Here is a 26,595-nt window from a genome sequence, read left to right on the forward strand (position 1 = left end):
ATTTTGTTCCCTAAAAGATATTTGAATATTAGGACCAGTGCTCTATTTGGTATATATTAATGTGCTAGATTTGGCAATCATTTCAAAGTTTTAGAATGGTATAATACTCAGCAATGTGGTAAACACTAATGCAGTACTGATCTTAGTGGGGCACAGACAAATAAGGACATGGGCAGACACATGGCGGATGAAAGCTAGCACGGGGAGGCCTGGAGTGATATATTTTGGCAGAAAGAATGAGGAGAAGCAAACTTTTTAAAAAAAGGAATAATTGTAAAAAGGGTACAGGAATAGGGAGACTGGGCCATATGAAAACAATATTTGCAGTTGTTGAGAAGGTTGAGAAGACTTTTAAAACAAGATTAGCTTTATAAATTGAGGCACCTCGTACAAACGCAAAGGCAGTTCCGCTAACCTTAATTATGGGGAGACAGTGTCATAGCGATAATGTCCCTGGCACAGTGGTTGGCACTGACGCCTCACAGCGGCAGGGAGCCAGGTTCAATTCCGGCCTTGGGTCTGTCTGTGTGGTTTACAGTTTTCTCCCGTGTCTACGTTGGTTTCCTGTGAGTCTTCCGGTTTCCTCCCACAGTCCAAAGACGTGCCGGTTCGGTTCGAGGGATGTGCAGGTTAGGTTGTGGGGTTACGGGGATTGGATGGGGTGGATGGGGGAGTGGACATGGATAGATTGCCCTTTTGAAGGGTTGGTGCAGCCTCAATGGACTGAATGGCCTCCTTCTGCACTATAGGGATTCTATGATTCTACTTCAGCTGGAACGTTGTGTCCAATTCTGTCACCAAACATTGGTAGAAAATCATGGCCTTGGAGAGGGTGCAAAGGAGATTTACCAGAATAGTACCAGGAATGAGGGAGTTGTGAGAGGAAATTGGAGAAACTTGGGTTACTTTTATTAGAAAGTAGAAGGCTAAGGGGAGAATTTAATTGAGGTCTTCAATGTGATGAAGAGTTTTGACACAGTTAATCAGGAGAAACTGTTTCCACTGGCAGGAGGCTCAGTAACTAAAGGGAACAGAATGAAGGTGATTGGTAAAAGGGACAGGGAGGAAACATTTTCTACACGGTGAGTTATTGTATTCGGGAATGTCTACTAGAAAGATAAAGAATGATGGAAGTAGATTCAACAGGAATTCAAAGAAGAATTGGATATATACTTACAGAGAAAATAAAGTTAACATAACGGAAGGAAATAGAAGCCATGACAGGAGGTCTCAGTCATGTGGAATTTGTGCTTTGTAGTATATGGGAATTGTGGATGCTCCTGGTGTCCCAGATGACCACATGTGCGGGAAGGGTCAGCAGCTGCAGAACCTTGAGCTCTGATTACGTAGCTTGAGCACTGCCTGGAATCACTGTGGCGTATCCGTGAAGCTGAGAGCTACATGGCTAGCACATTCAGAGCATTGGTCACACCACAGTTTAAGGGACTGGAGGCAGAAAAAGAATGGGTGACCCCCCAGTCTAAGAAAGTTGGAAGTGGAAGAGTCTCCTGGAGTCCTGCTCTCAAATCAGTTTTCCATTTCGGAAATTGGTGAGGTGGCCTGGTTCCTCGGAGAAGTGCAAAGAAAGTATACAGAAGGGGAGAAGGAAGAGTACTGATAGGGGATTCATTAGTTAAGGGAACAGAATGTTGTTTTAGTGGCTGTAGATGTGACTCCAGGATGAAGGATATGGCTGCAGGACATTCTTCTTGGGGGAGGCTAATCAGCCAGAGGTCATAGCTCACGATGGTACCAATGGGCTAGCTGGGAAGGAGGATGATGTCCTGAAAGTGGGAGATTGAAAAACAGGTAAAGCATTAATCTCAGGAATACTTGCAGTCCCACATGCAAGCGGGTGCAGAAACAGGAGAATTGAGCGTGGCTGGAAAGCTGGTGAAGGAGGGAGGGCATCATTCCCCGAGGGATTGGGAAACGGTTCTGCGAAAGGTGGACCTTTACAAGCTGGATGGTCTACATCTGAACAGGTCTGGGATGGATATCTTGCAGGGGGATTTGTTCGTGCTGTTGGGGGTTTAAACAAGATGGATAGGAGGATGGAACCTGAGGGCAAATTCAGGGAACAGGACAAGGAGTATCAGTGAGACAAATGGCAGCATGATATAATCGCTATAATGGAAAACTTGGTTGAAGGAGGGGCAGAAATGGCTGCTCAACATGCCTGGGTGCAGAGTTTTCAGGCAGGATCTGCGGGGGTTTCCTCCGGATGCTCCGGTTTCCTCCCAAAGTCCAAAGATGTGCAGGTTTTGTGGATTGACCACACTTTTAAACTGAAGCAATTATAACAAAGCAAGCAAACTTAGGGATGAAGCAAAAAAGGGCCGTTCATGTTAGGCAAACTGCTTGAACATTTTAAAAAAAGTCAACGGGAACACAAAGAAACATCAAATGAGAGTGCAATTAAAGGGGTCGATAAAACACTTCAACTCCTATCAATGCTCACTTGGCACGGAAGGCTCTTTAGTGCCTTGGAAACCGTGTGCTCCCTTTCTCGGGACACCCGACCACGAATATAGCCACAGAAGAGGGGCAGACAATCAGGTGAGATGACCCCCCCCTCCCCCTCGGTCTTGGATGGCATTGGCCATGAGCCGAACAGCCACCATTGCGTGTTGTGCTAATTAATGGGATGTCATCCAGCCAACCCCTCCGCCACCAAGCACATTGCTGATCCTGGTCACCCCGGCAGCCACAGCCCACTCCTCCACCAGCCACTGGAATTGGTATTGGTGGGGGTGCAGATTCCTGAGTAGCGGCTCCCTGAGCACAGCCACCACTCTTGATGGGGGAGAGCTGCGGTACGAGGCGACCATGTACCAGACGTTGAGATGGTTCAGGTAAAAGATGGGCCATGCCGGCAGGGGGTAACGAAGACCCTGCAGATCTATGAACAGGAGATGCATGGCATAATTCACCTGGTGGAAGAAATGCCTCACCAGGGCCACCATCATAGAGGGGGTTCAACATAAAGGTATCGTTGTGGGGTCTGAAAGCGGAAAGTTGCCATCTGGGTCCGAAGGCATACCAGAGCCTGACCGCCCTCCCTAAGCGGGGGACTCAGAATCTCAGCAGCGACCTAGTGTAGTCTCGTGTCCCAGAAGAATTCTACAAGCATTCTCTGGATCTTTGTGACAAAGTCAGGGGAAGGGGTCAAAGTGACTAGCAGTACCACAACATGGAGGCTATCGACTGATTTATGATGAGAACTCAACCCCTGTAAGACAGCATTCGGAGCAGTCCTGTTCAGTGTCTCAAGCGAGTGGTGACCTTGGTCTCCAGCTCCTGCCAGTTATCCAGCCAGGATACCTCAGCCAGGCAAAGGTAGACTCCCAAGTAGAGGAGGCTGGTCCTGCTCCAGGTGAAAGGCCAGAACTCCTCTGGGAGGGGGATCCACTTTTTTAGCATGGACGACCAGGAGTCTGGAACACTTGGCCCAGTTGATCCTGGCAGAGGACGCAGCGGGGTACACAGCCTGGCAATCTCGCATCTCTCGCATGTCAACAGGGTCGGTGAACATGAGGAATACATGATTGGCGTAAGCCGAGAGGACCACCCAAATGCTCGGCGCAATGACTGGCAGGACCAGTCCCGATAACCTCCTCCACAGGAGACGCAAATGGAATAGAGTTGGCCAGACAAGGGGAAGCATTGATGCAAGCCTCTCCCAAAGCAAAAGGGTGCCAGCAGAGACTCGTTAACCTTAACGGGACACTACAGCAGTGTACAGAAGTCGGATCCGAGTGAAGAAATGCATCCCGAATCCGAATGCTTGCAGAGTTCCGAATAAATATTCATGTTCCACCTGTCAAATGTCTTCTCCTGATCGATGGACAGGAAGGTGCTTGACAGACTAGCCTCTGGGAATGATGGACCAGGGCCCGGACCAGATGAATGTTGTTGTGGATTGTGCAGCCCAGTGCTGTGGTCAGGGTGGATCATGTGGACCAGGACATTGCCTTGGCCAAGATCTTGTTACCCATGCTGAGGAGGGAGACCGGTTGCCAGTATTTAAGGTTGCGGAGATCACCCCTCTTTGGTAGCAGGATGAAGGTGGCCCTGCATCACGAGAGGAGCAGAGGAGCATCTCCCCGGCCGCGATGCTTTCTCCCAGGACCCCTGCATAGTCGCTCCCCAGGATGTCCCAGAATGCTCTGAAGAACTCCACGGTCAGCCGGTCTAGCTCTGGGGATTTTCCACTGGAAAGACTGTTGATGGCCTCAGTCAGCTCCTCCAGGCTTATAGGGGATCAAGCCTCTTGACCCCCTCCAGGCCGACCTGTATAAGGGCCTCCGACAAAGGTCTGCAAGCATTCTCACAGGACGGAACCCGGGAGAAGAGTGCGCTATGGAAGTTTCGGTTTCGGGACCTGACATCCTCCGGATCTGAGATGAGGGACCCGAGTCAGAAGGAGGGGGAGTCCCGTTCCATATCCATGAGACTCTGGATCCACAACCTCACGTACGTGCCATGGACCCGACAAATTGCAGGTCCAGCCGCGTGTCCTTCTCTCTGTACACCAGCCACAACACCGGGTCCTCATCGGGCTAACTGAGAAGTGACTCCAGGTCGAGCACCTTCTACTCCAACTTCTTGACCCTGCATTTTCACCTCTTTGTTGACCCTCTCGCATTCTCCTGATAGACGGCACGTATGTGAGCCTTCCCCATATCCCACCATAGCCTCAAGGAGGGGAAGCCTCCCCATTTCCATCTCCACTTGGAAGCAGCAAAACGAGCCTAGGAACCACTCATTCTCCAGCAGCAAGTTGTTAAAAGTGCTAGTATGCAGAGCCGGCGACTGTGCATGAGACAACATGGACAGCCCACACCAGACGATGGACCAAGCATGGCACCTGCTGCACAGAGGCTGTCGGAACTCAGGGCAGTTGTGCCCTTAAAATGGAAAGGCCGGCGATTCTGGATGCTCTGACCCCAGAGGGGTCACAAAGGGGAAGACGCGTCAGGACGGAGAGTCCGCCAGAGATCCATCAAGTCAAAGAACCCGACCAGGTTCCTTAACTTCACCACCATACGAGAGCCGCAGTGGGTACTGAGGCGGTTCTTAGTCCTGAGGACGCAATTAAACCCCCCCCAGGATGATGTACTCACCCATAGTGATGGTGCTAAGAAAGTCATCTGCTGCTGATAAGCCTGGGGAGCTAGCCACCCTCGCAGGCCATCAGGTGCAGCATCCGGCCCAGCACTGGCTTCTTGACCAGCAAGATGTCCGTCTGAAAATGTGGGGCCAACAAGCTAGCAAACCCACCTAAACATGAGGTCAGGTGACTCATGTGGAGCCCTGTCGACACTCCAGGAGCCATGTGGCTTCATCTCCCGGAGCGTTGTGGGTTTCTTGTAGGAAGCACGCTGCATACTTTGGATCCCAGAGGACCGAGAGACTCTGAAACCAACAGTGCATGTCCCTGCTGCCATTAATGTTGAGGCTGTCTATGGTCACCTCCATGTCAGCAGTAAGGTGCCACCTTCACCATCACCATTTTAGTCCTTGGAGGGATCAGTGGTGCCCGTGCCACTCCGCTTGCTCTGGAATCCGGCATAGGCATGGAAAGACATGCAGCGCCATGACCGATCACCGGTCGAGTATTAGCTGCACTTGGCCGGCGACTGAGGTTTACATGTAGAATTTCACGGAGTTTCCCTGGAGGAATAAGAAGTGAATGGGCATGAGAGTGTCCACTGCCTCACTGTAGATGGACTGAAGAAACTCCCGTACCCCCCCCCCCCCCCCCCCCCCCTTCAGCAGACGTCCTCCTCTGGCCAGTCGCCATCTGGGACTGAGTCTCCCGCCACATTGAGTATGGCAGTTGGCACGGACCCACCAACTAGCCCTGGGTCTGCCTCGATTCCACACCATCGACAGGGTTCCTCGCGGGTTCCTCTCGGAGGATCGGCCAAGAGGCAGGGTGCGGCTCAAACCCCGGCTCCACCTGCAATGCCGGGCCACCGAATAGATCTGGGAACAATTCGGAGAAGTGCTCCGGAATGAAGATTGGGAGTCCAGCATTGGAAGTTGGGGTGGAGCTCCATGCCACCACAGTCCAATGGCCCTGAGGTCAGGGAGCCACCGCAGCCCTCCGGCATCGTAAAAATGAACGCCTCCAGAGTGCCATGTTATATCCGGTGAAACGAGCCCTCGGGGGTCCCGCTTGCACCCGGAAGGGGAGCTGCGACAGCTGAGGGGTTAAAATCTGCTTCTTCTTTTCAGATTTTTTGTGGGGGCAGGGCGTGATGCCAGGGTCAGGGTTTGGGGCATCACCCTGCACTGGGGGGGGGGGGGGGGGGGGGGGGGGTTGGAGGGGGGAGGTGGATGGGGAATGATGTTTTACTCCTCCCCCCACTCCTCCAAGGAGTGGTGCCACTTATGGGGGATGGCCTGCACCGAGGAAACCTCCATCCTTGTATTATCCCCCTTCCCTCAACACTCTTACCCTGGCATCGTGACTTGGTTGCTTTGTGCACCGGCTCTGGGTTATGTGCATTACAGCCACCCCCCCACCCCCCTTGTTTACCCACGCTGAAGCGATACCTGGCCTAGTACCTCTAATAGGCCTGGGATGTGGTGGGGCGTCTGTGTGGCAAGCTGTTCCAGTAGCTCCCGAACCAGTGTTCCAGGGCACGGGATTCTCAACGGCGATGAGGCCGACGCCACCGTGCCTTTTTCCGGGACTTACAGTCTGGAGGACACCATCCCTCCTCCACACCAGCAGCCGAGCTGTCAGTCAGAGGAAGAGTGAGGCGGTATAATGTACTCTCCCTTCAGAAAAGAGAGCGGAGGAGCGAGGAAAGGAAAGACAGAGAGAGCAAGGGACACAATAGGAGGGGGAGGATGGTGGCACAGGAGGGTGGGGCATCATGGATGGGCTGGTACCTGTGAAGGGAGACTACTGTGCAGCTGGTGGGCACAAGGTTTGGGGAGTGAAAATAAATCTTCAGCCCGGAAGGGGCCCAGCAAATTCGCCGTAATCACAACCTGGGACGACCAAACCGATGGAAAACAGGGGTCCTCTATACCGAGAGGCCGCTGGTGTGCGAGGTCTTCAGTCTGTGAGGGGTTCAGCAAACACACCGTCTACCAGCTCAGCACCCCCACCCTGGGACAAGCACAAATGATGGAATGTGAAAAAAGGTTTGGCCTCGCAGAAAGGCAGTTGTTGATGGGTGGGAGGACCGGGCTGTGCAGGATCCTCACTCAGCCTGGTAGGGGCCCTGCAAATAATCTGGGCTCCGCTCCCACCCTGGTCTCCGTAGTCGCCCTCTTCACCTTCTCTCATTCCTTTCCTCCTTTCTTCAGTCAGTCAGGTCAACAGCAAACAAGCACTGGGAACAGGCAGCAAACAGATGAGCAACAGCAGCAACAAAGAGAGGAGCAACAGCAGCCACGCTCCATAACAGCGACAACTCGACAGTCGGCAGAGTGCCTGGCCTGCATCGGATTGGCCATGCAAAAATTGCCTCCAGTGCAGGTTAGGCGGGGTTACTGGGATAGTTTGGGGGAGTGGGCCTCGGTAGGGTGTTCTTTCGGAGGTGCAGACACGATGGGCCAAACAGCCCTGCACTGTCAGGATTCTGTGATAGGGAAGCGGATAAAAAAAACTGGGAATGTAGCATTATTGCTTAAAGATTCAATTAGAGCTGCGCGGAAGGACAATGTACTGAATGGAGCATCAAGTTAGGCCATACGGCCTGAGCTCAGAAATAAAAAAGGGGCAACCAAGCTGCTAGGACTGTATTACAGACCCCCACATATTGGGAGTTAGAAGAGAGAATATGTCGACAGAATTCTGAGTTCAAAGCCAACAGAGCAGCAATGATTGGAGACTATATCAACTGGGATTTGAACAGTGTGAAGAGCACAGGGGACCCCTGACAGTGAAACACTGATTCTGCAACAAGGAAGCCAACACAGGACTACGCATGCGCGGGACGACGGTGCCATCATCCCACCCAAGGCCGCCAGGGCAACTCTGCGCGTGCGTCGGTTATGTGCCGGAGAAACTAAAAAGCTCCCGGATGAAGGGGTGAAAACGGCGATCGTGATTATTTGGAAGGCGCCATCATTTCTCCTGGCCGCAGGCAGATTCTTGGCTCTTTATGACGTAAGGGGTCAACGGAATAGACTGCGCATGCCCGACGTTAGTGATGGCTCCTCCCCGCGCAGGCTTCCTTCCGGTCCTGCGGATGACCTTTAAACCGAGTTCAGCCCCGCCTCCGCCTGCAGACTGAGGATTCGTCTCACTTCCGGGTTTGAGGCCAAACCAGACGCTGGGGCTGAGGCGGCTGGAGTGAAATATTCTTGGGGAGGTGGGGGACTGGATCAGAGAAATCGGTCCATCCATCCCTCACGGGGGAACCATTTACAGTCATGGGGGAGGAGCAGGCGGGGTGAATTAATGGGATTGAACCTTTCAAAGTGCCAGCATAGGCTGGCTGGGCCGAATGAACATCCCCTTGTGCCTCTGTCATCTATTGATAGGGTCAGACTGAGGGAGGATCTTTCCAGTTGTGGAACAAGATCAGAACCAGGTCGGGCCCAAATGTCCCCTTTCTGCGGCTGTAAATACAATGTGGTGCCTGCTATAGCTGAATAGCACAGTGAAGGCTGCATGGTAGCACAGTGGTTAGCACTGTTGCTTCACAGTGCCAGGGCTCCAGGTTCGATTCCCGGCTTGGGTCACTATCTGTGCGGAGTCTGCACGTTCTCCCCGTTTCTGCGTGGGTTTCTTTCGGGTGCTCCGGTTTCCTCCCACAGTCCAAAGATGTGTAGGTTATGTGGATTGGCCATGATAAATTGCCCTTTCTGTCAAAAAATGTTTGGTGGGGTTAGTGGGTTACGGGGATCAGGTGGAGGTGTGGGTTTAAGTAGGGTGCTATTTCCAAGGACTGTAGACTCTATGGGCTGAGTGGCCTCCTTCTGCACTGTAAATTCTATGATCTCTATGAAAGTTTTTTTCTGGAACCTCAACCCAGGACCTTCTTCTTCAGAGGCGAGAGTCCGACCCACTGACGCTGATGGGGTAGATGTAGAGATGATGTTCATACTTGCAGGTCAAGATCAGAACTAGAGGGGGGTCATTAATAACAGGTAATGGGAATTTGGGAGAAACGTCTTCATCCAGAGAGTGGTGGGAATGTATAATTTGTTTCCACAGTAAGTGTGTGATGTGAAATGTCTTTAAGGGAAGGTCGGAATAAACAGAAGAGGGAGAAAAGAATAGAAGAATATATTGACAGGGTGAGATGAAGGGGTCTGAGGTGGCTCATAATGAACGTAAGCATGGAGCTAGCTGTTGAGCCAAATGATCTGGCCCTCTGCTGCAGACTCTGATTCTAATAGAAGAACCGTGATGATTTGCTTTCTCCTCTGCCTTCCAGTGACTGACTTGAAAAGACCCGGGGAATTCAGTCTTGCCTGGTCAGCCTCGTCACAATCCCCATCATGAAGGAGAGGGAGATGCCCAACGTAGGTAGCAAGCGTTCTGCGGCAGAGGCTCATTCCGCGGGGCCTCCCGAAAAGTCATCTAACCTGGAGGAGCCTGCCGGGAGTTCTGGAGCCAAAGTGGAGACCATAAAGCTGGGGAGTGACACCTCCACGGTAAGTGCTGTGCTATGCGCCATAAAAACGTAAGGAGTATAGGAAGAGGCCATTCAGCCCATCATGCTTGTTGGTTCTTTGGAAGAGAACCCGTGCTCTGCACAAAATGGGACTAGGGAGGATAGGGATTAATATACTGGACTAGTAATCTGGAGACTTGAACTAATGGTCCAGAGACACAGGCTCAAATCCCACTGTGGCAGCTGGAGAAGTCCTTAATTTGTAGCGTTGAATAATATCCTCAGTAATTGGGAACTTGAAATTGCCAGATTACTGCAACAAAAAAAAGACATCAGGTGGGAAAATGTCCATTACTGAGGCCACCTTCTTATTCAACGATACAAATTGATATTTCCCCAGCTGCCACTGTGGGATTTGAACCTGTGTCCATTAGGGAAGGAAATCCACCATCTTTACCTGGCCTGGCTTATATGTGACTGCATGCACGCAGCAATGTGGTTGACTCTTAAATGCCCTCTGAAATGGTCCAGCAAACCACTCAGCCCTTCAGGAAGAGGCTCGCCAACACGTCTCCAAGGGCAGTAAATGTTGAATTTGCTGATGACTGCAACAGTCTGCACAGGAATGAAAAAGTCAAAACCTTTCCAATTAGTCTCATGCCCCCTGCTTTTTCCGCATAACGTGACAAATGTTTTCTCTTTGCGCATTTAGCCTTCGAAAGTTATTATTCAGCCTGATTCCACCACCCATTCAGGCAGTGCGTTCCAGATCACAACTCACTGCAAAAAAAAAAAAGTTTTCCCTCATCTCTCCCTGTACTTCTTCTGTTGATATCTTTTATCTGTCTCCTCTGGTTACTGATCCTTCTGTCACTGGAACAAGTTTCTCCTTATTTACTCTATCAGAACATCACTGTCTCGGATAAATAGCAGAAGCTATTCCTCAACTCATTTCCACACCACATATGAGATCAGGTGACCTCATACAGGCTGGGAATAGAGATAGGCCTCTTCTGCTCTCTGCATGTTTAAAGGAAGCCTCAGTCTCGCTCCGGTAAGCCCAGGCCCTGCGGTCAGTACGAACATGACTCATCTGTTGCCCCATTAACTTTCCATCAGGAGGAGCTTGACATCCGAACTCTCCAGACTAAAAACCGGAAGCTTGCTGAGGTAATCGACCAGCGACAGAGCATTGAGGACGAGCTGAGGGAACAAATCGAGAAGCTGGTGAAACGACAGGCGACAGATGATGCAACATTACTTATCCTGAACCGCTACTGGTGCCAGGTACAGTGGGCCCTGTCCCATCAACACTCCTAGGACAGGTACAGCACGGGGTTAGATACACTGGAAAGCTCCCTCTACACTGTACCCATCAAACACTCCCAGGATAGGTACAGCACGGGGTTAGATACAGAGTAAAGCTCCCTCTACACTGTCCCCATCAAACGCTCCCAGGATAGGTACAGCACGGGGTTAGATACGGTGTAAAGCTTCCTCTACACTGTCCCCATCAAACACTCCCAGGATATGATGTGGAGATGCCGGCGTTGGACTGGGGTGAGCACAGTAAGAAGTCTTACAACACCAGGTTAAAGTCCAACAGGTTTGTTTCAAACACGAGCTTTCGGAGCACGGCTCCTTCTTCAGGTGAATGGAGAAGGAGCCGTGCTCCGAAAGCTCGTGTTTGAAACAAACCTGTTGGACTTTAACCTGGTGTTGTAAGACTTCTTACTCCCAGGATAGGTACAGCACGGGGTTAGATACAGAGGAAAGCTCCCTCTACACTGTCCCCATCAAACACTCTCAGCACAGGTTCAGCATGAGGTTAGATACAGAGAAAAGCTCCTCTACATTGTTCCAGAATACGCTCTCAAGACTGGTACAGGGACACGGTTAGATCGTGAGTTAAGTTCCCTCTACACGGTCCCCATCAAACACTCAAAGCACAGGTGCGCACGTGGGTTAGATACAGAGTAAATCTCCTACACTGTTCCCCATCAAACACTCCCAGAACAAGTACAACGTGGGTTAGGTACAGATTAAAGCTCCCTCTACACTGACCCGATGAAACACTCCCAGGACAGCTACAGCACGGGGTTAGATACAGAGTAAAGCTCCATCTCTTGCTCAGATTGTGTCTGACCTGAACTTGATCTTGATGGGGTGAAAGGTGAGATGGTAACCTCCAGTCATGATGATCATGTGGATGATGCTCCCACAGTTTGATGAGAATGTGCGGATCATCCTGCAGCGTTGGGATCTGGAGCAAGAGCAGGAGAGTCGGGATATGCTGACTGAAAAGAAGATGCTGGTTGTGTCTGACCCAGAGCCCGATTCCGACAGCAACCAGGAGCGGGAACGTCGGGAGGACAGAGAGAAAGGTAAACCATGAAAAACTGTGTATCCCAAACCCTCGTCGGTGCAGGCCCCGTCTGTCTCCCCCCCCCCCCCCCCCCCCCCCCCCCCCCCCCCCCCCACCACCACCCCAACCCCCTCGGTCCCGCCCCCCCCGGGGTCGGTCTTCTGTCCCACCCCCCCACTTTGTCCCCCCCAACACTCGGTCTGCGCCCCCCCCTCGGTCTTTTCTCCCCCCCCAACTCAGTCTCCCCCCCCCACCCTCGGTCTTTTCTCTCCCCCCTCGGTCTTTTCTCTCCCCCCTCGTCTTTTCTCTCCCCCCTCGGTCTTTTCTCTCCCCCCCCCCCTCGGTTATCTCCCCCCCCCCTCGGTTATCTCCCCCCCCCCTCGGTTATCTCCCCCCCCCCTCGGTTATCTCCCCCCCCCCCTCGGTTATCTCCCCCCCCTCTGTTTTCCTCCCCCCCCCCCCTCGGTTATCTCCCCCCCCCCCCCTCGGTTATCTCCCCCCCCCCCCTCGGTTATCTCCCCCCCTCTGTCTTCCCCCCCCTCTGTCTTCCCCCCCCCCCTCTGTCTTCCCCCCCCCCCTGTCTTCCCCCCCCCCTCTGTCTTCCCCCCCCCCTCTGTCTTCCCCCCCCCCCTGTCTTCCCCCCCCCCTCTGTCTTCCCCCCCCCTCTGTCTTCCCCCCCCCCTCTGTCTTCCCCCCCCCCTCTGTCTTCCCCCCCCCCCTCTGTCTTCCCCCCCCTCTGTCTTCCCCCCCCTCTGTCTTCCCCCCCCTCTGTCTTCCCCCCCCTCTGTCTTCCCCCCCCTCTGTCTTCCCCCCCTCTGTCTTCCCCCCCCTCTGTCTTCCCCCCCCTCTGTCTTCCCCCCCCTCTGTCTTCCCCCCCCCTCTGTCTTCCCCCCCCTCTGTCTTCCCCCCCCTCTGTCTTCCCCCCCCTCTGTCTTCCCCCCCCTCTGTCTTCCCCCCTCTGTCTTCCCCCCCCCTGTCTTCCCCCCCTCTGTCTTCCCCCCCTCTGTCTTCCCCCCCTCTGTCTTCCCCCCCTCTGTCTTCCCCCCCTCTGTCTTCCCCCCTCTGTCTTCCCCCCCTCTGTCTTCCCCCCCCTCTGTCTTCCCCCCCTCTGTCTTCCCCCCCTCTGTCTTCCCCCCCTCTGTCTTCCCCCCCTCTGTCTGCCCTCCCTCTGTCTGCCCTCCCTCTGTCTTCCCCCCCCCCTGTCTTCCCCCCCCTCTGTCTTCCCCCCCCCTCTGTCTTCCCCCCCCCTCTGTCTTTCCCCCCCCTCTGTCTTTCCCCCCCCCTCTGTCTTTCCCCCCCCCCTCTGTCTTTCCCCCCCCCTCTGTCTTTCCCCCCCCTCTGTCTTTCCCCCCCCTCTGTCTTTCCCCCCCCTCTGTCTTTCCCCCCCCCTCTGTCTTTCCCCCCCCCTCTGTCTTTCCCCCCCCTCTGTCTTTCCCCCCCCTCTGTCTTTCCCCCCCTCTGTCTTTCCCCCCCCTCTGTCTTCCCCCCCCTGTCTTCCCCCCCCCCTGTCTTCCCCCCCCCTCTGTCTTCCCCCCCTCTGTCTTCCCCCCCCTGTCTTCCCCCCCCCCTGTCTTCCCCCCCCCTCTGTCTCTTCCCTCCCTCTGTCTCTTCCCCCCCCTCTGTCTCTTCCCCCCCTCTGTCTCTTCCCCCCCTCTGTCTCTTCCCCCCCTCTGTCTCTTCCCCCCCTCTGTCCCTTCCCCCCCCTGACCTTCCCCCCCCCTCTGTCTCCCCCCCCCCCTCTCCCCCCCCCCTCTCCCCCCCCTCTGTCTCCCCCCCCTCTGTCTCCCCCCCCTCTGTCTCCCCCCCCTCTGTCTCCCCCCCCCTCTGTCTCCCCCCCCTCTGTCTTTCCCCCCCCTGTCTTTCCCCCCCCTGTCTTCCCCCCCCGTCTTTCCCCCCCCTGTCTTCCCCCCCCTCTGTCTTCCCCCCCCCCTCTGTCTTTCCCCCCCCCCGTCTTTCCCCCCCCCTCTGTCTTTCCCCCCCCCTCTGTCTTTTCCCCCCCCCCTCTGTCTTTTCCCCCCCCTCTGTCTTTTCCCCCCCCTCTGTCTTTCCCCCCCCTTGTCTTTCCCCCCCCTCTGTCTTTCCCCCCCCCCTCTGTCTTTCCCCCCCCCCCTCTGTCTTTCCCCCCCCCCCTCTGTCTTTCCCCCTCCCGTCTGTCTTTCCCCCCTCCCCCCTCTGTCTTTCCCCCCCCCCCCTGTCCTTCCCCCCCCCCCCCCCCCACCTCGGTCTCCCACCCTCGTCTCCCAACCCCCTCTCTCTCTTCTCCCCCCCCCACCCCCCCCCGATCTTTCCTCCACCCCCTCGATCTTTTCCCCTTCTCGGTCCTCTCCCCCCCCCCCCCCCCCCCCCAACCTCGGTCTTTCTCCCCCCCCCACCTCGGTTTTTTTCCCCCCCCCACCTCGGTCTTTCTCCCCCCCCCCCCCACCTTGGTCTTTTCTCCCCCCCCCCCCACCTCGGTCTTTCTCCCCCCCCCCCCCCCCCACACCTCGGTCTTTCTCCCTCCCCCCCCCTTGGTCTTTCTCTTCCCTCCCCCCCCCCCTCGGTCTTTTCTCTCCACCCCTCCCCGGTCTTTTCTTCCCCCCCCTCGATGTCTATTTCTGTCTCTCTGTCTGTCTATTTCTCTTTGCTCCTTTTAAGATGCTGCTTTAAATCTATCTGTGACTCTGCTCTCAGTTATCTATCCTCATCTCTCCTGATATTGGTGGGTTTCACATTTCTGTCGAATTTACACTCCTGTCAAGTACATGGGGATGTTTGGCAGTGTTAAAGGTGCTGCATAACTGCAAATAGTTTATGCGCAGGATGTGAAAGCCTCTGAATAAATGTGATTCCTGCCTTTATGTCCTGACAGGGTCCAGGGATGGACAGAGTGAGAACGCGCTGCCATTCTTGGCTATGCTGGCCAGCAGCACCAGCGAGGAAATGGAACTGCAGCTTCAGGATCGGGTGATGTCCTCCAGACTGGCCCTGTCCAGCACCGTCGACATCTTTGAGAAGCTGAGGCTCAGGATCAGTCAGCTAGTTGAGTGGGTCACCAGCAAGGGTGAGAAGACTTCTCCTCATGCAAACAGAGAAACCAGGAGCAGGAGTAGGCCATTCGGCCCTTCCAGCTCGCTCCGCCATTCAATATGATCATGTCTGACCCTCTATCTCAACGCCACACTCCTGCGCTCTCCCCAGACCCCTTCACACCTTTAGAGGCTTTAAATCTAACCATTCCCGTACCAGCCTCCCCGAACAGGCGCCGGAATGTGGCGACTAGGGGCTTTTCACAGTAACGTCATTTGAAGCCGACTTGTGACAAGAAGCGATTTTCTTTTTCATTTCATTTCATTTCCTTCTTAAATATATTCAGTGACTTGGCCTCCACTGTCTCCTGTGGTAGAGAATTCCACAGGTTCACCACCCTCTTAGTGAAGAAATGTAGGAACAGGAGGAGGCCATCCAGCCCGTCGACCCTGTCCCGCCATTCAATGAGATCATAGCTGATCTGTGACCTAACTCCATACACCTGCCTTTGGCCCATATCCCTTAATACCTTTGCTTCACAAAAAAAATCATCTACCTCAGAATTAAAGTGAACAACTCAACTAGCATCAATTGCCGTTTGTGGGAGAGCGTTCCAAACCTCCTCCACCCTTTTTGTGTGTAGAAGTGCTTCTGAACCGTGTTCTAGACATTTCTCCTGAATGGTCTGGCCCTAATTTTTAGACTCTGCCCCTTGTTCTCGAGTCTCTACCCAGTGGAAACAGTTTACCTTAATCGACCCTGTCTTTTCCTTCTCCTCCTCATCTCAGTGCTGAATGTCCTACCTGTGCCCTGAGACAGTGATCCCATGTTCTGGACACACCACCCAGAGGAGAGCCCATCCCTGTTGCCAGGGGGGAGGGGGTGATGCAATGGGGTAGTTGCTGGACTAGTTATCCAGAGACTCAGAGTAATGTTCTGGCTTCCCATCACGGCAGATGGTGAAATTTGAATGCGATAAAAATCTGTCTGATGATGACCATGAAATCATTGTCGGTGTTGTTATAACCTAACTGGTTCACGAGTCTCCTTTAAGAAAGGAAATCTGGCTAACCTGTGACTCAGTTCAACGGCTTTTTGAATTTTTGAAAAATATATATCAACAGAACAATAATAACAATAACAATAATAAAAAACCCCCGCGACTCCCCGAACACCTGACGCACCTGTCTTCGCCCCCAAAGAACCTACTCATCCTAGATCCGGACATGTGGGCCCGGTGCAGCACCTTAAACTGGATGAGACTAAGCCTCGCACATGAAGAGGAGGAGTTCACCCTCTCCAGGGCGTCTGCCCATGTCCCCTCATCAATCTGCTCCCCCAGCTCCACCTCCCACTTAGCCTTCAGCTCCTCTACCAACGCCTCCCCCACCTCCTGCATTACCTGGTAGATGTCAGACACCTTCCCATCCCCGACCCACACCCCCGAAAGCACCCAATCCCCTTACCCCCCGCGTTGGCAGCAAAGGGAACCCCTCCACCTGTCGCCTAGCAAACGCCTTGACCTGAAGGTACCTGAACATATTCCCCGGGGGGGAGTTCAAACTTCTCCTCCAGTTCACCAAGGCTCGCGAACTTCCCGTCAATAAACAGGTCTCCCAACTTCCTAATGCCTGCCCTGTGCCACCCCAGGAACCCGCCATCCATGTTCCCTGGGACAAACCGGTGGTTCCCCTGCAGTGGGGCCTCCACCGAGCTCCCCACTTCCCCCTTGTGTCACCTCCATTGCCCCAAAATTTTGAGGGTAGCCGCCACCACCGGGCTCGTAGTGTACCTCGTTGGAGGGAATGGCAGCGGCGCCGTTACCAGTGCCTTCAGGCTCGTACCTCCACAGGACGCCATCTCCATCCGTTTCCATGCTGCCCCCTCCCCAACCATTACCCACTTACGTACCATCGAGACGTTAGCCGCCCATTAGTACCCAGAGAGGTTGGGCAGCGCCAGCCCCCCTCTATCCCTGCCCCGCTCCAAAAAGACCCTGCTCACCCTCGGAGTCCCGTGCGCCCAAACAAATCCCAGAGTGCTGCTGTTCACCCTCCTAAAAAAGGCCCTCGGAATGAAAATGGGGAGGCACTGAAACAAAAACAAGAACCTCGGGAGCACCGTCATTTTAACGGACTGTACTCGACCCGCTAACGACAACGGCAGCATGTCCCACCGTTTAAATTCCTCCTCCATCTGCTCCACCAACCTAGTAAAATTGAGCTTGTGCAGAGTCCCCCAGCTCCTAGCCACCTGAACTCCCAGGTACCTAAAACTCCTCACTGCCCTCTTTAGCGGGAGCCTACCAATCCCCTGCTCCTGATCTCCCGGGTGTACGACAAACAGCTCACTCTTGCCCAGGTGCAATTTATAGCCCGAGAAACTCCCAAACTCAGCAAGAATCTCCATCATACAGCGTCCGCATACAGCGACACTCGGTGCTCCTCCCCACCTCGCACCAAACCCCTCCACCTCCCCAACTCCCTGAGCGCCATGGCAAGAGGCTCAATTGCCAACACAAAAAGCAAGGGGGACAGGGGGCACCCCTGCCTCGTCCCACGGTGGAGCCTGAAGTACTCGGACCTCCTCCCATTTTTCGCTACACTCGCCATCGGGGCCTCGTACAGCAACCTCACCCATTTAATAAACCCCACCCCAAACCCGAACCTCAAGTACCCCCACTCAACTCTGTCAAAGGCCTTCTCCGCATCCAATGCCACCACAATCTCCGCCTCTCCTTCTGCTGCCGGCATCATTATCACATTTAGCAGCCTTCGCACGTTATTGTTCAGCTGCCTCCCCTTCACAAAACCCGTCTGATCTTCATGTACCACCCCCGGCACCCAGTCCTCTATTCTAGTGGCCAAGATCTTCGCCAGCAACTTGGCGTCTACATTCAGCAGTGAAATCGGCCTGTATGATCCGCACTGCAAGGGGTCCTTATCACGCTTCAGGATCAGGGAGATTAGCGCCCAAGACATCGTCGGTGGTGGAACACCCCCCCCCCCCCCCCCCCCCCCCCCCCCCATGCCTCGTTGAAGGTCCGAACCAACAGGGGGCCCAGCAGGTCCGCGTATTTCTTATAAAATTCAACCGGGAACCCATCCGGTCCTGGCGCCTTCCCCGACTGCATGTGGCCAATCCCACTGACCAGCTCCTCCAACTCGATTGGCGCCCCCAGTCCCTCCACCTGCTCCTCCTGCACCCTTGGAAATCGGAGCCTGTCCAAAAAACTCTCCATTCCCCCTCCCACCGCCGGCGGCTCCGACCGGTCCAGTTCCCTATAAAAGTCCCTAAAGACCTCATTGACCTCTGCCCCCTGCCGCACCACATTCCCATTTCTATCCTTCACTCCACCAATCTCCCTAGCCGCGTACCGCTTACGAAGCTGATGCGCTAGCATCCTGCTCGCCTTTTCTCCATACTCATAGACCGCTCTCTGCGCCTTCCTCCACTGTGTCTCCGCCTTTCTGGTGGTCAATAAATCAAACTTGGCCTGCAAGCTACGCCGCTCCCCCAGCAATCCTTCCTCCGTGGCCTCCGCGTACCTCCTATCCACACTCAACAGCTCCTCCACCAGTCTCTCCCTCTCCCTCCCCTTCCCCCCTCTCCCTATGGGCTCGGATGGAGATCAGCTCCCCCTTAATCACTGCCTTCAGAGCCTCCCACACCATCCCCACCTGGACCTCCCCAGTATCATTGACCTCGAGGTACCTCTCGATACATCCCCGAACCCTCCTACACACCTCCTCATCAGCCAACAACCGCACGTCCAGACGCCAAAGCGGGCGCTGGTCCCGCACCTCCCCCATCTCCAGATCCACCCAATGCGGAGCCTGGTCCGAAATCGCAATAGCCGAATACTCGGCCTCCTCCACCCTCGGGACCAGTCGCCTACTCAAAACAAAGAAATCAATGCGGGAATAAACCCTGTGCACATGGGAGAAAAAAGACTACTCCGGAGCCCTCGGCCTCCCGAACCTCCAGGGATCCACTCCTCCCATCTGGTCCATAAACCCCCTCAACACCTTGGCCGCCGCCGGCCTCCTGCCTGTCCTTGAACTAGAACGAGGCCCAGGATCCGCAGGTTCTTCCTCCGTGACCGAAGATCCATCTCCTCCAAAGATGTGCGGGTTAGGTGGATTGGCCAAGCTAAATTGCCCGTAGTGTCCTAAAAAGTAAGGTTAAAGGGGGGGTTGTTGGGTTACGGGTATAGGGTGGATACGTGGGTTTGAGTAGGGTGATCATTGCTCGGCACAACATCGAGGGCCGAAGGGCCTGTTCTGTGCTGTACTGTTCTATGTTGTATGTCCTCGAACCGATCTTGCCACTTTTTATGAAGTGCCTCGTGTATCTCCAGCTTCCCCACGAGGGCCGAAACCACCTCCTCGCGCTCAGAGGCCTGTTGCTGCAACTCGAGTATCGCTGCACCCTGGGTTGTCTGGGTCTCCAGCAGCTTACTCGTCGTCACCTTCAGGGATTCCAACAACTCCCCTTTCAGCTCCATGAAATAGCGCAGAAGGGCCGCCTGCTGCTCCGCAGACCACTGCCTCCACTCCTCAGGGGCTCCACCGGCCGCCATTTTTGCCAACCTTCCCCCGCTTTTCCAGGGGAGCTGCTGCCGTTTTTCTCCTCGCCCCACTCCGAGTCCGCACCATAAATCCCGGGGGGTTTTGTTCCAGACCCCTTTATCCACCGGGAATCGTCGAATCAGTGCCGTTTGGGGCCCTTAAAAGAGCCCACAAGTCCTATTAAAGCGGGAGCTGCCGAACGTGCGGCTTAGCTCCGCATAGCCACAATCGGAAGTCCAGTTCAAGGGCAGTTAGGGCTGGGTAATAAATGGTGGCCAAGCCAGCGACACCCACATCTCATCAATGAATTCAAAAAATAGTCTGCCCAGCCCTGTCAGAATTGGCTATGTTTCAATTGACTTTTCCCGAATTCCGGTGAAACCCGGCCCGGCCGATCCAATCTCCCCTCATACGCCAATCCTGCCATCCCAGGATTCAGTCTGGTGAAGCTTCACTCCACTCCCCCTATGGCAAGTGCCTGAGGCAATTTAGCCCAAGTCCCTGGTGCTGTGAGACAGCAGTGCTTGCCAATGTGCCACCCTTTTCAATCTTGCCCCTCGCCTGAGGTGTGGTGACCCTAGGGTTAAATCACCACCCGTCAGCTCTCCTATTCAAAGGGGAAAGGGGTCTATGGTCACCTGGGAGTATGGCGACTTTACTTTTACCTTTACCGACCTATCTTCAACGTCATCTGCAAATTTAGCAACCGGACCTTCAATCCCTTCATCCAAGTTATTTATGTAAATTGTAAAAGATTGAGGCCCCAGCACCAATCCCTATAGCACACCGCTTGTCACAGTAATGCCAACCAGTAAAAGACCCACTGATGCCACTGATTGCGAGCCAATCTTCAATCGATGTGAATAAAATTCAATGTGGCAACATCTGGAAGTCTAAGCACAATACATCCACCAGTTCCCCTTTATCTACAGCACGTGTGACTCCTGCAAAAAACTGTAATAAATGGGTTAAATCTGATTTATCTTTCATGAAACATGTTGACTCTTCCTGATTGCCTTTAATTTTGCCAACTGTCCAATTGAGATAAATAACTTTGGTATAGGCACTGAAGGAGATGAAAACTGCACATAAAATTACAGGTGTGGTCTCACCAAGACCCTGTATAGCTGCAGTAAGTCCTCAAGTCCTGTTGCATATAGGATAAATATACCATTTGCCTTCCCAACTGTTTACTGAAGCTGCAAGTTTGCTTTCAATGATTGGTGTATAAGGATTGGTTTAGCTCAGTTGGCTGGACAGCTGGTTTGTGAAGCAGAGTGAGGCCGACAGCCTCGACTGACCCTGTGTTTAAACCTCTGACAGTTCGGAGTTCACCTCAAGCCTGTCATCAAAGTTCTGCGAATTCAGGGTTCCTCTCCTGCACCCGTGTTTAAATGTATGAATGTCCAGGATTCCACTTCCTCAGACTTTGTTTCATCTTGTGACTGCTCTCTACCCAGGTTCACCCCAGCTGGAAGAGGCATTGAGGGAGCTGAACTCCCTGCTGTCGAGGGAGAACCAGAGACTGCTGGAGTTGACAGACTTCCTCCGAGAGAAACACCGCAAAATGTCACAGGAGGCAAGAATGGTGGAGAGGCCAAGGAAGGGGAGGTGGGGGGGGTTGGGGGGGCAAGAAGAGGAGCATAGCTTCGGGTGGAGGTGGGATCCAGGAAGGGCAGGGTGTGTGATGGAGGTGGGGTCCAGGAGGGATCAGGGCTGGTAGGGGGAGGGTGTGATGGAGGTTGGACTTAGGAGGGAGCAGGATGTGTGATGGAGGTGGGGTCAAGGAGGGGGCAGTGTGTGCAATGGAGGCGGGGTCAAAGAGGGAGCAGGGTGTGTGATGGAGGTTGGGTCAAGGAGGGAGCAGGGTGTGTGATGGAGGTTGGGTCAAGGAGGGAGCAGAGTGTGTGATGGAGGTTGGGTCAAGGAGGGAGCAGGGTATGTGATGGAGGTGGGGTCAAGGTGGGAGCAGGGTGTGATGGGGGTTGGGTTTAGGTGGGAGCAGGGTGTGTGATGGAGGTGGGTCAAGGAGGGAGCAGGGGTGTGATGGAGGTCGGGTCAAGGAGGGAGCAGGTTGTGTGATGGATGTCGGGTCAAGGAGGGAGCAGGGTGTGTGATGGAGGTTGGGTCAAGGAGGGAGCAGGGTGTGTGATGGAGGTTGGGTCAAGGAGGGAGCAGGGTGTGTGATGGAGGTTGGGTTTAGGAGGGAGCAGGGTGTGTGATGGAGGTTGGGTTTAGGAGGGAGCAGGGTGTGCAATGGAGTTTGGGACTAGGAAAGGGGCAAGAGTTGGGAGTGTCACTGGGCTGGGAGGGCCGTGATGTGGGAGGAAAGTGGGGCCCTGATGAGTCAGGGGGAGGAACAGTAAGGGTTAATCGAGGTTTCCAGAGGTGACCATTGATCCAGGAGCTTTAATCCTGACCCTGTTGTGATAGATTCCGTTCTCAGATCACTGGCGAAAGGATCCTGTGACGATTCTCGCACTCTAAGGCAGCGCGGCAGCACAAGTGGATAGAACTGTGGCTTCATAGCGCCAGGGTCCCAGTTTTGATTCCCCCCTGGGTCACTGGCTGTGTGGAGTCTGCATGTTCTCACTGTGTTTACGTGGCTTTCCTCCGGCTGCTCCAGTTTCCTCCAATAGTACCAAAGACATGCAGGTCAGGTGGATTGGCCATGATAAATTACCAGTAGTCACCAAAAAGGTCAGGAGGGGTTATTGGGTTGGAGGGAGAGTGTGGAAGTGAGGGCTTAAGTGGGTCGGTGCAGACTCGGTGGGCCGAATGGCCTCCTTCTGGAAATTATGTTCTATGTTCTCCTCGCCTCTGCCGCCTGCCCCGCCCTCCGCCGCTAGCCCCGCCCGCCCCGCTCTCCGCCGCCCTCCGCCGCCAACCCCGCTCTCCGCCGCCAACCCCCGCTCTCCGCCGCCCTCTGCCGCCTGCCCCGCTCTCCGCCGCACTCTGCCGCCTGCCCCGCCCTCCGCCGCCAGCCCCGCTCTCCGCCGCCAGCCCCGCTCTCCGCCGCCAACCCCGCTCTCCGTCGCCCTCCGCCGCCAACCCTGCTCTCCGCCGCCAACCCCGCTCTCCGCCGCCCTCCCCCGCCAACCCCGCACTCCGCCGCCAACCCCGCTCTCCGCCGCCAACCCCGCTCTCCGCCGCCCTCCGCCGCCAACCCCGCTCTCCGCCGCCCTCTGCCCGCCCGCCCCGCCATCCGCCGCCCGCCACCCTCCGCCGCCCACCCTGCCCTCCGCCGCCGGCCCCGCCCCCTGCCGGACCCGCCACCCGCCTCTGCCCTCACCCGGCCCCTGCCCTTCCTCCCAAGTCCCCTCCCCCACCCCACCCAGCACCACCTCGCCCCTCCTCCCCACCCCCTCGCCCCTCCTCCCCACCCCCTCGCCCCTCCTCCCCACCCCCTCGCCCCTCCTCCCCACCCCCTCGCCCCTCCTCCCCACCCCCTCGCCCCTCCTCCCCGCCCCTCGCCCCTCCTCCTCGCCCTCCTCCCCACCCCCTCGCCCCTCCTCCCCACCCCCTCGCCCCCCTCCCCCCACCCCCTCGCCCCTCCCCCCACCCCCTGCCCCTCCTCCCCGCCCCTCGCCCCTCCTCCTCGCCCTCCTCCCCGCCCCCTCGCCCCTCCTCCCCGCCCCCTCGCCCCTCCCCCCTCCCCGCCCCTCGCCCCTCTTCCCCCCCCCTCGCCCCTCTTCCCCGCCCCCCTCCGCCCCTCTTCCCCTCCCCTCGCCCCTCTTCCCCTCCCCTCGCCCCTCCTCCCCCTCCCCTCGTCCCTCCCCCCGCCCCCTCGCCCCTCCTCCCCGCCCCCTCGCCCCTCCTCCCCCCCCATCGCCCCTCCTCCCCCCCCCCCTCCGCCCCCCTGCCCGCCCCCCGCCCCCTCGCCCCCCGCCCCCTCGCCCCTCCTCCCCGCCCCCTCGCCCCTCCTCCCCCCTCCCTCCCCCGCCCCCTCGCCCCTCCTCCCCCCCCCCCCTCGCCCCTCCTCCCCCCGCCCCCTCGCCCCTCCTCCCCGCCCCCTCGCCCCCTCCTCCCCGCCCCCTCGCCCCTCCTCCCCGCCCCCTCGCCCCTCCTCCCCGCCCCCTCGCCCCTCCTCCCCGCCCCCTCGCCCCTCCTCCCCGCCCCCCCCCTCCCCCCCCGCCCCCTCGCCCCTCCTCCCCGCCCCCTCGCCCCTCCTCCCCGCCCCCTCGCCCCTCCTCCCCGCCCCCTCGCCCCTCCTCCCCCCCCCGCCCCCTCGCGCCCTCTCCCCCGCCCCCTCGCCCCCTCTTCCCCGCCCCCTCGCGCCCTCTTCCCCGCCCCCTCGCGCCCTCTTCCCCGCCCCCTCGCCCCTCCTCCCCGCCCCCTCGCCCCTCCTCCCCGCCCCCTCGCCCCTCCTCCCGCCACCTCGCCCCCCTCCCCCCACTCCCCGTCGCCCCGCCTCCCCCACCCCCATCGCCCTCCTCCCCACCCCCTCGCCCCTCCTCTTCCCCACCCCTAGCGCCCTCCTTCCCCACAGCCCCCTCCGCCCCTCTCCCCAGTCCCCATCGCCCCTCCGCCCCAGCCCCCTCGCCCCTCCGCCCTCCCCACCCCCGTCGCCCCTCCTCCCCATCCCCCTCGCCCCGCCCCTCGCCCACTCCGCCCCTCGCCCCTCCTCCCCTACCCCTCGCCCTCCTCCCCAGCCCCCTCGCCCCTCTCCCCAGCCCCCTCGCCCCTCCTCCCCGACCCCTCGCCCCTCCTCCCCAACCCTCCGCCCCTCCTCCCACCCCCTCGCCCACCTCCCCCAGCCCCTCGCCCCTCCTCCCCAGCCCCCGTCGGCCCCTCCTCCCCAGCCCCCTCGCGCCCTGCCTCCCAGCCCCCTCCGCCCTCCTCCCACCCCAACCCCTCGCCCCTCCTCCCCCACCCCCTCAGCCCCTCGCCCTCACTCCCTCCCCCTCCATCCCCACCCCCCTCGCCCCTCCTCCCCGCCCCCTCGCCCCTCCTCCCCAGCCCCCATCCGCCGCCTCCTCCCCAGCCCCCTCCGCCCCTCGCAGTGCGCCACTCCCCCATCGCCCCTCCTCCCCAGCCCCCTCGGCACCCTGCCTCCCCAGCCCCCTCGCCCCATCTCCCCCAGCCCCCTCGCCCCTCCTCACCCCCACCCCCCTCGCCCCTCCTCCCCAACCCCATCGCCCCTCCTCCCCACCCCCCTCGCCCCCCTCCTCCCCACCCCCTCGCCCCTCCTCCCCACCCCCTCGCCCCTCCTCCCCACCCCCCCTCGCCCCTCCTCCCCACCCCCTCGCCCCTCCTCCCCACCCCCTCGCCCCTCCTCCCCACCCCCTCGCCCCTCCCTCCCCACCTCGCCCCTCCTCCCACCCCCCTCGCCCCTCCTCCCCAACCCCTCGCCCCTCCTCCCCACCCCCCTCGCCCCTCCTCCCCCCCCCCCTCGCCCCTCCTCCCCGCCCCCTCGCCCCTCCTCCCCACCCCCTCGCCCCTCCTCCCCGCCCCCTCGCCCCTCGTCTTCCCATCCTCCTCTGCTCCCTATTCTCACCACCTCTATTCCCTCTTTGCATCCTCAGTTTTCGGAACTCCAGGGGAAGCTGGAGGAGGCAGAGAGTCGCTTGTTGGACATGCAGACCACGATCGAGGACCTGCAGTGGGACACAGACAAGATTCGCAAACGGGAGCAGAGACTGAACAGGCACTTAGCGGAGGTGCTAGAGCGGGTGAGCAAGTGGAGGGATGGATACAGCATGGAGGGAACAAAGTTATACCCTGACAGTGAGCTCCCACTTCCAGTATCTGCAAACAGTACAGTTTAGAGGTTAGATAAAGAGTAAAGGACTCTCTACACTGTCCCCATCAAATCCCCCCAAGACAGATACAGCACGGGGTTAGATAGAGGGTAAACCTCCCTGTTAACTGTCCCCATCAAATACTCCCAGGACAGGTAAAGCACAGGTTTAAATTCAGAGTAAATCTCCCTGATGGGGTTAGATACAGAGTAAAGCTCCCTCTACACTATCCCCATCAAACAATCTCAGGGCAGGTACATCATGGGGTTAGATACAGAGTACAGCTCCCTCTACACTGTTCCCATCAAACAATCTCCGGGCAGGTGCAGCATGGGGTTAGATACAGAGTAAAGCTCCCTCTTCACTGTCCTCATCAAACACTCCCAGAATGGGTACAGCACGGGGTTAGATACAGAGTAAAACTCCCTCTACACTGTCCTCATCAAACACTCCCAGAACAGGTGAAAAAATGAGCACGAGGTTAGATACAGAGGTAATGCTGTCTCTGTGCTGTCCCCATCAAACACACCCAGGACAGGTTCAGCACAGGGTGAGATATAGAGTAAAGATCCCTCTACACTGTCCCCATCAAACCCTCCCAGGACAGGTATAGCATGGAGTTAGATACAGAGTAAAGCTCCCTCTACACTGTCCCCATCAAACACTCCCAGGACAGGTATAGCATGGAGTTAGATACAGAGTAAAGCTCCCTCTACACTGTCCCCATCAAACACTCCCAGGACAGGTATAGCATGGAGTTAGATACAGAGTAAAGCTCCCTCTACACTGTCCCCATCAAACACTCCCAGGACAGGTACAGCACGGGGTTAGATACAAAGTAAAGATCCCTCTACACTGTCCCATCAAACACTCCCAGGACAGGTACAGCACGGGGTTTAGATACAGAGTAAAGCTCCCTCTACACTGTCCCCATCAAACACTCGCAGGACAGGTGTAGCACGGTTTAGACACAGAGTAAAGTTCCCTTTAGATTGTCCCATCAAACACTCCCATGAGAGGTGCAGCACTGGTTATTGCCACATTCTCTCTTTCTCTCTCTTATCCAGGTGAAATCGAAAGGTTACAAGGTTTATGGAGGATCGAGTAATCTGTACGGTGGGACAGTGACCATCAACGCGAGAAAGGTATTCCTCATCGCTGGCGCTGTGAGCCTGGGACAGACCGTACTGGGCGGGGGTGTTTGTCGGTTTGGGACAAGTGCAATTGGTTATTGCAAAGGGGTCCATCTTTCTAGCCACCCAGCCTAATTCCCTTTTCGGAACCTTTGATCCTCAGCCTTGCATGTTGCTGCACTTGAGGTG

At 56.7% G+C, this 26,595-nt stretch overlaps 1 protein-coding gene across 2 annotated transcripts in view; it reads left to right on the forward strand.

Moving 5' to 3' along the window:
• The first annotated feature begins 8,219 nt into the window (after nt 1-8,219).
• rnf20 (ring finger protein 20, E3 ubiquitin protein ligase) overlaps nt 8,220-26,595 on the forward strand; it is a 38,966-nt gene continuing 20,590 nt past the window's right edge. The window contains exons 1-8 of one of the 2 annotated variants that reach the window (XM_038815846.1): nt 8,220-8,339; nt 9,411-9,630; nt 10,710-10,877; nt 11,815-11,974; nt 14,804-14,995; nt 20,993-21,111; nt 25,058-25,204; nt 26,341-26,418. In XM_038815846.1, the coding sequence (XP_038671774.1) occupies nt 9,475-9,630; nt 10,710-10,877; nt 11,815-11,974; nt 14,804-14,995; nt 20,993-21,111; nt 25,058-25,204; nt 26,341-26,418 (1,020 nt within the window). In that variant the 5' untranslated portion in view covers nt 8,220-8,339; nt 9,411-9,474. Of the gene's footprint in view, nt 8,562-9,410; nt 9,631-10,709; nt 10,878-11,814; nt 11,975-14,803; nt 14,996-20,992; nt 21,112-25,057; nt 25,205-26,340; nt 26,419-26,595 lie in introns of both variants that reach the window. The other variant, XM_038815845.1, reaches the window with a different exon arrangement.

The sequence above is a fragment of the Scyliorhinus canicula genome, chromosome 13 (genome assembly GCF_902713615.1).
Source record: "Scyliorhinus canicula chromosome 13, sScyCan1.1, whole genome shotgun sequence".
NCBI classification, from domain to species: domain Eukaryota; kingdom Metazoa; phylum Chordata; class Chondrichthyes; order Carcharhiniformes; family Scyliorhinidae; genus Scyliorhinus; species Scyliorhinus canicula.